A 9,944-nucleotide genomic window follows, 5' to 3' on the forward strand; every position below is an offset into this window, starting at 1 on the left:
CAGCCCCAGCCCCATCCCTGCAGCTGCCCCCCCGCCGGGGGCAGATCCCTTGTCGGGGGGGGCGCAGAGGCTGCTCCTGCCGGGGCGGGGCGGGGCGGGGCGGGGTGGTCGGGCCCCGATCCGGCGGCGGCGGCGGCACGGCCGGGGCGCGGACTACAAGTCCCAGGCAGCCGCGGGCCCCGGCCCCCCCGCGCCCCCGCACCAGCTGACGGCGCCGGCACCGGGCTGGACACCATTAGCCCGCACGGAGCCGGCGGCGGGGCCGAGGCCGGGGGCGGGCCATGCTCCTGGACGGCCCCGGCGGGACCCGCCGCCTCCCCGCCCGAGCAGCTCGAGCCGAGCTGGCGGGGCCGCGGGCCGCTCCCCGCGCGCCCGGCGCCCGGCGCGCGCTCCCCGGGGCCGCGGGTGCAGCGGGCAGGGCAGGGCGCAGCATCCCCGGGCAGCATCCCCGGAGCGGTCGGCAGGGGGTAGCATCCGCAGCGCAGCGGGCAGGGGCAGGGGCAGGGGCGGGGGGGTAGCATCCCCGGAGCGGTTGGCAGGGGGTAGCATCTGCAGTGCAGCGGGCAGGGGCAGGGGGTAGCATCCCCGGAGCGGTTGGCAGGGGGTAACATCCGCAGTGCAGCGGGCAGGGGGTAGCATCCCTGGAGCTGTTGGCAGGGGCAAGGGGTAGCATCCCCGCTGCCCCCGGCTGGCGAGGGCCATCTCCCCAGGCGCGGTGCCGGACCATGCGCGGCAAGCAGGCCCGCACGCCGCGGGCCCCGACGCCGCTCTGAGCCCGGGCAGCGTGGCATGGCGGAGGACGGCGAGGCCTGGCCGGCGCCCGCGGAGGGCCCGGTGTGGACGGCCGTGTTCGACTACGAGGCGGCGGGCGAGGAGGAGCTGACGCTGCGGCGCGGCGACCGCGTGGAGCTGCTGTCGCGGGACGCCCAGGTCTCGGGCGACGAGGGCTGGTGGACGGGCCGGCTGGGCGGCCGCGTGGGCGTCTTCCCCGGGGCCTACGTGGCCAGCGGGCCGCCCGAGATCCCCTTCGAGGAGCTGCAGCTGGACGAGATCATCGGCGTGGGCGGCTTCGGCAAGGTGTACAAGGGCGCGTGGCGCGGGCGCGAGGTGGCCGTCAAGGCGGCGCGCCACGAGCCGGGCGAGGAGGCGGGCGCCGCGGCCGAGAGCGTGCGGCAGGAGGCACGGCTCTTCGCCCTGCTGCGCCACCCCAACATCATCGCCCTGCGCGCCGTGTGCCTCAGCCCCCCGCACCTCTGCCTGGTCATGGAGTACGCCCGCGGCGGCCCGCTCAGCCGTGCGCTGGCCGGGCGCCGCGTGCCCCCCCACGTCCTGGTGGACTGGGCCGTGCAGGTGGCACGCGGCATGAACTACCTGCACGACGAGGCCGTGGTGCCCATCATCCACCGCGACCTCAAGTCCATCAACGGTGAGTGGTGGTCGGGGGCGTGGGCACGTGCGAGAGGCCTGAGCGAGGGTGCCGGGAGGGAGGAAGGCACGGGGGTGTGAGAGGCCTCATTGCAGGGCCCAATTTTGTGTGTGCATGCATGTGTGTACATGCATATGTGTGTGTGTGTGCACGCATGCATGTGTGTTGGGGTGCGTGTGCATGTGTAAGAGGCCTAAGCCTAAGCACCAGGGGATCTGTGCTTGCACACGTGTGTGTATGTGTGGTTTGTGTGCACATGTGAGTGTGCTTGTGCATATGCATGTGTGTGCAGCGGTGTGAGTGTGCATGTGTGTGCAGGGGGAGTGCATGTACATATGTAAAATATCTAACCATGCACAGGTGTGTACATGTGTGGTGTGTGTGCACACGTATGCGTACCCATGCACACAAGAGGCCTGCTCAAGGGCACTGGGTGCATGTGTGCACGTGTACACACCTGTGTGTGTGTGGCTGTGCGTGCATGCAAGAGGCCTGACTAAGGGCACAGGGTGAGCACGTCTGTGTACATGTGCACATGCCCATTTGTGCAAGCGGCCTGATCCCAGGCACCAGGTACACGCATGTATGGACGTGCACGAGGCCTAATCAAGGCCACTGGGTGCGCATGTCCGTGTGCACATGTATACGTGTGCAAGGACCTGATCAGAGGTGGACACACACGTGCACGTGCGTGCCAGGAGCCTGACCAGGCCAGGCTCCCGATGCAGGTGCTGGGGTGGGGGCCGGGGGGCTGCACGCGGGGGTCAAGGGCAGGGTCACTATGCCCCCGCAGGCGCCCATGCCCCCAGCGTAGGGGGGGTCCCCCTCATTGCCACGCCTCCGCCACAGTGGCACTGTGCGGGGGAGAGCGCCACGCCACCGTGACCGAAACTCCCGCAGTATCGGCCGCTCTGGGTCACCGGGCACGGGGCGGGCAGGGAGGGGGCACCATGCCAGGCAGCAGCTGCAGAGGCCGGCGGGGGTGGGAAGCGAGGAAGCCTGGGTTCTGGCTTTGGCTGTGTCATTGTGGCACGAGCCGCCTCCAAGCAAGCAGGGCAGGGAGACCTGCGTAAGACACCGCCTGCTCCACCCCAGAACCAGCTGCATCTCTGCGCCAGGTCCCCATATAAACCCCCACTAACCTACCCTAGGGCCAGCTGCATCTCAGCCCGCAGTCAGGCCAGGGCTTTGCGACCGTGCTCTCCAGCGGTCAGGGCCGCGGGGGGTGGGGGGGCTCTAGCTGCCGCTCGGAGCCCGTTCCCTGCCCCGGGAGACCCCGGGCCCCCGCTGCCATGCCCGCGCTGCCCCCGCAGTGCTGATCCTGGAGCAGCTGTCGGACGAGGCGCTGGAGCGCTGCACGCTCAAGATCACCGACTTCGGGCTGGCGCGCGAGTGGCACCAGACGACCAAGATGAGCGCGGCCGGCACCTACGCCTGGATGGCGCCCGAGGTCATCCGCCTCTCGCTCTTCTCCAAGAGCAGCGACGTCTGGAGGTGCCCGGGGGCCGGGGGGGTCTCTGGGGGATGCCGGAGGGGGGGGCGGTCCCGGCTGTCCCTGACCCCCTCCCTGCGGGCGCGCAGCTTCGGGGTGCTGCTGTGGGAGCTGCTGACGGGCGAGGTGCCGTACCGCGAGATCGACGCGCTGGCCGTGGCCTACGGCGTGGCCATGAACAAGCTGACGCTGCCCATCCCGTCCACCTGCCCCGAGCCCTTCGCCCGCCTGCTGCAGGGTGAGTGCCCGGGGAAGGGGGGCAAACACGGGTTTGTGGGGAGGTCGTGACCCCTGTGACCCCGTTGCAGAGTGCTGGGACCCCGACCCGCACGCCCGGCCGCCCTTCGGGGCCATCGTGGCGCGGCTGGAGGCCATCGAGCGCTCGGCCATGCTGGCCATGCCCGTGGCCTCGTTCCACTCGCTGCAGGACGACTGGCGCCGGGAGATCCAGAGCATGTTCGACGACCTGCGCACCAAGGAGAAGGTAGGTGGGCACCCCCGACCCCACAACCCACCCCGCAGCCACGGGTGGGGGTCCCCACGCCCACCCTGCGCCCCGCCAACGCAGGAGCTGCGGAGCCGGGAGGAGGAGCTGGTGCGGGCGGCGCGGGAGCAGAAGACGCAGGAGGAGGAGCTGCGGCGCCGGGCGCGGGAGCTGGCGGCGCGGGAGCTGGCGGTGGTGGAGCGGGAGCTGCACCTGCTCATGCACCAGCTGCATCTGGAGGCGCCGCGCATCAAGCGCCGCAAGGGCCACTTCCGCCGCGGGCGCCTGCGCCTCCGGGACGGCGGCCGCATCAGCCTGCCCTCCGGTACGTGGGTCCCCCGCCACGCGCCAGCCGCCTTGGCCCGCCCCGGGGGCATGGGGCGTGCGTGCCCCCCCCCACGTGTTCACACTCATGCGTGCACGCACATACGCGCATGCTACCGTGGCAGCCACCTTGGCCCGTCTCTGGGGATGTGTCCCCCCCCATGCATGCACACGCATGTTACCGGGGCAACCGCCTTGGCCTGCCCTGAGGTATGTGAGGTGTGCATGCCCCCCAGGCATGCACATGTTACCATAGCAACTGCAGGGGCCTGCCTTGGGTATGCCCCCCCCACACACACACACACATCCACATCACCATGGCAACTGCATCAGCCTGCCCTCTGGTAGGCACCAGGCAACACATGTTACCATAGCAACCACAGCCTGCCCCCGCCCCCCCACCAGCCAACCCTACACATTACCATGGCAACACCATCAGTCTGCCCTCCGGTAGGTGCATTCCTTCCCCCACACACACGTTGCTATGGCAACCACCTCAGCCTGCTCTTGGGCTTGCACACCCCCGTGCACACACGGGTTACCGTGGCAGCCACATCCCCCTCAGGTACCTGACCCACAACAGCTCCCCGCCCCCCCCCACTCGTCACTACGACAACCACGGCAGCCTGCCTGCGGGTACACCCTTCTCCCACGTTACCACGGCAACCACGTCAGTCTGCCCTTTGGGACAGACACCCCCCCCAACATGTTACCGGGCAACCACATCAGCCTGCCCTCCAGGATGCAACCCCCCCATGTTGCCATAGCAATGATCGCAGCCCCACTCCCCCAATACCCATTGCCATGGCAACTGCAACAGCCACTGCCCACCAACTTGAAGTCAGGTTGGGGGGGGTCCAGGTGCACCCGCCACACCTGACCCCCCCCCCCTCCCTCCCAGGCTTCGAGCACAAGATCACCGTGCAAGCCTCACCCGGGACGGACACGCGGGCACGGCTGGGGGCCGCCGGCGCCAGCCCCCCCGGCAGCCCCAGCATCATCCCCCGCCTGCGCGCCATCCGCCGTGAGTGCCCCCCACCCCCCGCTCTCCTCTCCTGGGGGGGGGATCTGCAGCCCCCCCACCCCCACTGCTTTTACCTGCCCCAGGAGGCTCCATCCGCTCCTGCCCCCCCCCAGGTGCGCCTCACTCCCCCAGCGGTTAACCCCCCCCCCCATATGCCATTGCAGTCACCCCCATGGACGGGAGCCAGACGTGGGGCCGCAGCGCGGGGCTGAAGCCGGACGAGCTGATGGGGAACAAGAAGAAGGGGCGCACGTGGGGGCCCAGCTCCACGCTGCACAAGGAGCGGCTGGGCGGGGAGGAGAGGTGAGGTGAGGGGCGGCAGGGGGCTGCGGGCCGGGAGCGAGGGCACCAGCCAGGCTGGGCATGCATGCTCACCCCCCTGCCCCCCCGCAGGCTGAAGGCGCTGGGCGAGGGCAGCAAGCAGTGGTCGTCCAGCGCCCCCAACCTGGGCAAGTCCCCGAAGCACGTGCCCATCGTGATCGGCTTCGCCAGCCTCACGGAAATGGGTGAGTGCGGCCTGAGCCGGGGTGGGGGGCCGAGACCCCTGCCCCAGGGCTCCCAGGATCTGGGGGGCAGCCCCCATCCCGCACTGATCCTGCCCCTCCGTCCCCCCCAGAGGAGTATGTGGAGACGACTGGCAGCTCCCCGCGCTCCCCCGTGCCCGCCTCCCTGTTCCCGTCCCCCCCCGGGGACATCGCCCCTCCAGCGCCCGGCGAGCTCCCGCGGCGCGGCCCGGGGCCCGCGTGGAAGCGCAGCGAGGCGGCGCTGCTGGGCTGCGCCTCCATCCTGGCGGCCGTAGCGCTGGGCGCGGAGCTGCCGGCAACGGGCGAGGGGTGGCGGCGGAGCCGGGGGGCGCGGGGGCCACCGTCCAGCTCGGCCACACGGTTGTCGCTGTCCTCGCCCTCGTCCGACTGCAATTCCACCAAGTCGCTGCTGCCCTCGGACAGCGACGAGCCGGGGCCGGACCCGGAGCCGGAGCCGGGGCCGGACCCGGAGCCGGTCGAGGAGCCACCCACGCCTGTGCCCGCTCCCGCCTGCCACAACCCCCTGGTTGACCTGCGGGCCGAGAGATTCAAGAAGGAGCCGCGTCAGTCGCTCACGCCCACCCACGTCACGGTCAGCCGGGCCGTGAGCCGCGGGCACCGGCGCACCCCCTCCGACGGTGCCCTGCGACCGGACCCCGGTGAGACCCCAACCGCCCCGACCGTGCACCCCACGTAGCCTCCATTGTTGGGCCGCAGCGGGAACAAGGTCCTGGGGGGCATCACCTGCCTGGGCACGTGGGGCAATGGGCTAGGTGGGCCCTGCATGGTGGGAGTGAGGGGCCCAGGGATGCAAAGTATGGTTGGGGCCCAGCCTGGGGTGGGGGTCCTGTGGGTCCTGCTCAGCTCACCCCCGTCCATCCCTGCAGGCATCCCCAATGCCTTGGAGTCGCCACACCTACCCGACCCCCAGGCCCTGCTGCCCCCCCCGGCGTGGCGCCGGCCCCTGGAGGCGGCGGAGAGGCCGCGCACGCTGGAGTTCGCGCCCCGGCCTCGTCCCTCGCCTGCCCGGCCCCGCCTCGACCCCTGGAAGCTCGTCTCCGGCCAGAGCCGCGGCCCCGAGCCCCCGGGCGGCTCCAGCACCCGCCCGAGCCTGCTGGACATGGACGTGGAGGGGCAAACTCGGGACAGCACCGTGCCGCTTTGCTGCAACCTGGAAGCCGACGCGTCCCGGTAGCCCTGGCGCCGGTGCCGTGAATGTATCTGCAGGGCCCGGCCCTGACCTGACCTGGGCCCCACCCCCCCAGGCTCTTGGGGGGGCACCAGGACTTCCCCCCACAGCTGCTGGGCTCTGGGGGCTCCAGGATGGACCCAGCCCTCCGGCCCGGGGCCCTGAGAGATCCCACCGCACGCACCAATGCAGCCGGCTTGGGCCCTGCTGTGCCAGGACGGCTGGGGGGGATAGTGGGGGGGTGTATTTATGGCGGGGGGACAACGATTCCCCCTGCACCTTATTTAAATCTCTTGTGCTGTTTGTACAAAAAAAAAAAAAACAAAAAAAAAAAATATGAATGAGAGCGAGGAAGAGCCGTGGCCTGGCTGCGCCGCAGGGCCCTGCCGTGCCTCCCCCACAAGCGGGCACTGGGGAGGGTCAGATCCAGGGGTACATGGAGGCCTGGGTGCTACCCCAACATCTGGGACCCTCTGGCGGGGGGGGGGGGCAGGTCTGTGGAAGGCCCCTGCCTTGGACAGGGATGCAGGCACCGGGGGGGGGGCCCTGCGGAGATGGACCCCCCCCCGACCCGCTGTTGCTAGAGCCTAGCCCCCCCCCCCCCCCAGGGTAATACTGCAGCCCCCACCGGGGCTGGGGACATCCAGAGCCCCCCAGCAGCTGCAAGGGGGGAGCTACCAGGCCCCGGCCCCAGTCCCTGCAGCTTGGGGAGCAGCAGCTGGACCGCCCCCCCAGGCTGCCCCCCTGCCCAGAGCTCCTCTCCCACCGCCCGTGTCACGAGCTGGGCCAAATTCAGCCCCCAGCCCCGGGAGCCTTGGGGCCAGGCCTGTCCCCACACCCGGGGCCCAGACAGAGGCGGAGGCTGCGGTAAGGCTAAAACACTCTTTATTAGACAAATCTGGGGCCATTTCCCCCACAAACTTCTGTTTTCCTTGCTTTTTTTTCCCCCCCCAGGCAGCTGGGAGAGGGGGAGAGCCCCCCTCAACCCAGCCCCGACCCCCCCCCCCCCTTTCAGTGCCCTCAGCAGCCAGGCAGGGGCTCAGGAGTCACAGCAGAGCAGGTGGACCCAGGCGTCCAGGCCCCTGCTCCCCACCCAGTAGCCCTCTCAAAGTGGGCACTACTGGGGCAGCGGGGGGGGACTGGCCCAGGCTGCGGGGAGGGAGCTCAGGCCCGGGTGCCAGGCAGCGGGCGAGGTAGCAGGAGCGGGCAATGGCGGGGCTGGTGCTGGCGCCCAGGTGCTGGGGCCGCGAGTGCTTCAGGAAGATGGAGCGGAGGGCGCCGGAGCCGGCCCGCAGTGCGGCGCGCGCCATGGGGGGATGCAGGGCGCGCAGCTCCTCTTCGCTGCAATGGCAGGGCAGGAGTTAACGGGGGCTTCTCCCCACACCCCACTCCCCAGCCCAACCAGGCCTGGACCTACCTGCACAGGGGGGCGGGGGCGCTAGGGCCCCCCGCATCCTGCTGCACCCGCTGCGCCAGGCTCAGGGCGGCCGCGGCACGCGGCCCCGGGGCGAAGGCCACGCACTCGGCCTCCAGCAGCGACAGCTCCAGGAAGTACATGGCCAGGGCGCCCGTCTGCGGGGGGACAGCGGGGCTCAGTGGGGACCCAGGGGCCCCCCTAGAGCCAACCGGGTGCGAGTTGCCTCCCACTGCTGGGAGAGAACCTGGGCGCCCGGGCGCGGTGCCCACCTCGGGGGAGCAGTGTCCCAGCGCGGCCAGCAGCCGCAGGAGGCCGGCGGGGCTGGCGCGGTGCAGGCGGAAGCGCAGGCGTCGCAGGACCCGGCGCTCCATGCGCAGCAGTGCCGTGTGGCTGAACATGTCCTCGGTCATGAAGCAGAGCGTGGCCGGCTGCGGAGAGAGCCCCGGCCCCCCTGAGCAGGAGGGAGCCCAGGTGTCTGGGCTCCCAACCACCCCTACACCTGCCTCCACCCCGAGCTGGGAAGGGAACCCGGGAGTCTGGCCCCTGTAACCTCCGAGACCCAGGTCCCCGTTCCTGAGCTGGGCAGGGAACCCCGGTGTCCGTGCCCTGAGCTCTGCCCCCAAGACCTCCGGGTGGGGGGAGAGCCCCGGCGTGCGGGCGCCACGCCACGTACAGTGGGGCAGTGCGTCTCCTCCATCTTGCAGGCGAGGAAGAGGCAAGCGAGGCCGAGCAGCTGCAGGGTGCGGGCGCGCACGGGGCCGGCCTGGCCGTAGGCGTCCAGCAGCTGCACGGCCAGGTGGAGCGTGTCGTCCGCCAGGCCCAGGCACTCCTGCGGGGAGGGAAACTGAGGCACGGCGGGCGGGCCAGGGGCCCTGCTAGGGCAAGGAGGGGGACCCCGGCACCCACCTGCACCTGCACCAGCCAGTCCACGACCAGCGCCCGCATCTCGGCCGTCGCCACTCGTGCCGACTCCCAGCCCCGCGGTGCCCAGCCGGCCGGCGGCCTCTGCGGGGGGCACGGTGACCCTGCGCGGCAGGGGACCCAGGTGTCCGGGCCCCCGCTCCCCTCCCAGAGCTGGGGGGAACCAGGCGTACGGGCTCCCAGGCCCTTGCTCCAGCCCGTCAAGGCCCTGGACCCTGCCAGGGAGCCCAGGTGTGCGGGGCACCCCCTCTCCCGACCCCCAACTCCCTGCTCTGACCCCCCCCAGGCCCCGCCACTGTCCCCTGCGAGGGAACCCAGGCGTCCGGGCGCCCCGGCTCTCGCCCCCAGCACCGGGGAGACCCTGGGCGTCGGGGCACTCACCGCCAGGCTGGCCAGGACGTCTGCGGCGTAGTCGCGCTCGAGTGCCAGCCCCAGGCTCTCCACGGCCCGCGCCACCTCGGACCCAGGCACGGCCCCCAGCCCCTGCAGCTGCCCCCCGGCCGCGGGCCCTGCTGGACAGGCCCTGTCACCCCCGCAGGCCAGAGCAGGACCCAGGCGTCCAGCCCGGCCTGTGCCCCCCACCCCAGGACCAGGATCGGGCCCTACCTGCGGGGGGGCTGCTGGCTGCGGGCTTCTCCCCTCGGGCCCGGGCCCCCGGCGGCTTCTTCTGTAACGGGGGCAATGGGGGAGGGAGGGAGGGGGGGTCACGAAGCTGGTCCCTGCATCCACCCCCGGGCTCGCAGAGCCCCCAGCCCGAGTGCGCTGCTATTGCAGGCATTACGGCCGCCGCGGTGCTCGGCGCTGCACGCACCTTCCCCGCCGCGTCCGGCGGGATCGGGGCCGGGATCCGGCTGTTGGTGCAGCGCAGCGGCTCCCGCTTCTCCTGCGGCAGAGCCGGGTCGGGGGGGCTGGGCTGGGGCTGCCCCCCCCGGCCAGGAGCCCTGGGTGCCCCGCCCAGAGGTTTGTGGGGAGGGAAGGGGGCTCGGGACCCAGGGAGAGCGCCCCCCATCCCCGCCCCGGCCGCTACCATCTGCCCGGGCTCCGGCTGCAGCCCCGGGACGCGGGGAGGAGCCCGCCCCTAATGAAGGGCTCGTTACCGGGACTGGGCTCAGCTGCCTCGCTGGTGCCTCCCCCGGCGGGGCA

The 9,944-nt window shown here is 71.7% G+C and overlaps 2 protein-coding genes across 5 annotated transcripts; one reads left to right on the forward strand and one right to left on the reverse strand.

Moving 5' to 3' along the window:
- The first annotated feature begins 523 nt into the window (after positions 1-523).
- On the forward strand, positions 524-6,926 carry MAP3K10 (mitogen-activated protein kinase kinase kinase 10). Its single transcript, XM_059719391.1, has 10 exons — positions 524-1,426; positions 2,740-2,920; positions 3,008-3,156; positions 3,227-3,402; positions 3,487-3,727; positions 4,628-4,750; positions 4,915-5,053; positions 5,144-5,256; positions 5,367-5,933; positions 6,162-6,926. Exons 1-10 carry the CDS (start codon positions 790-792, stop codon positions 6,467-6,469), a joined length of 2,634 nt encoding a protein of 877 aa, XP_059575374.1. The 5' UTR covers positions 524-789; the 3' UTR covers positions 6,470-6,926.
- A 544-nt stretch (positions 6,927-7,470) lies between these two features.
- On the reverse strand, positions 7,471-9,926 carry CCNP (cyclin P). Of its 4 annotated transcripts, none has more exons than XM_059719143.1 (8): positions 9,613-9,926; positions 9,408-9,468; positions 9,183-9,310; positions 8,787-8,954; positions 8,554-8,709; positions 8,150-8,308; positions 7,881-8,035; positions 7,471-7,804 (listed from the first exon to the last, which is right to left on the reverse strand). In XM_059719143.1, exons 1-8 carry the CDS (start codon positions 9,829-9,831, stop codon positions 7,510-7,512), a joined length of 1,341 nt encoding a protein of 446 aa, XP_059575126.1. In that variant the 5' UTR covers positions 9,832-9,926; the 3' UTR covers positions 7,471-7,509. The 4 variants fall into 4 exon arrangements, with proteins under 4 accessions (XP_059575126.1, XP_059575127.1, XP_059575125.1 ...); XM_059719144.1 differs by having other exon boundaries at positions 8,787-8,885; positions 9,183-9,313; XM_059719142.1 differs by having other exon boundaries at positions 9,183-9,313.
- Positions 9,927-9,944: the final 18 nt, after the last annotated feature.

Source organism: Alligator mississippiensis, chromosome 15, assembly GCF_030867095.1.
Source record: "Alligator mississippiensis isolate rAllMis1 chromosome 15, rAllMis1, whole genome shotgun sequence".
In the NCBI taxonomy this organism is placed as follows: domain Eukaryota; kingdom Metazoa; phylum Chordata; order Crocodylia; family Alligatoridae; genus Alligator; species Alligator mississippiensis.

Coding starts and splice junctions, on each gene's coding strand:
- MAP3K10 (XM_059719391.1), top strand. CDS start 790: ATGGCGGAGGACGGCGAGGCCTGGCCGGCGCCCGCGGAGGGCCCGGTG. Junction 1,427..2,739: donor CGACCTCAAGTCCATCAACG/GTGAGTGGTGGT, acceptor CTGCCCCCGCAG/TGCTGATCCTGGAGCAGCTG. Junction 4,751..4,914: donor CCGCCTGCGCGCCATCCGCC/GTGAGTGCCCCC, acceptor ATGCCATTGCAG/TCACCCCCATGGACGGGAGC.
- CCNP (XM_059719142.1), bottom strand. CDS start 9,831: ATGGTAGCGGCCGGGGCGGGGATGGGGGGCGCTCTCCCTGGGTCCCGA. Junction 8,309..8,553: donor AGGAGACGCACTGCCCCACT/GTACGTGGCGTG, acceptor CTCTCTCCGCAG/CCGGCCACGCTCTGCTTCAT. Junction 7,805..7,880: donor GCCCCCGCCCCCCTGTGCAG/GTAGGTCCAGGC, acceptor CTGCCATTGCAG/CGAAGAGGAGCTGCGCGCCC.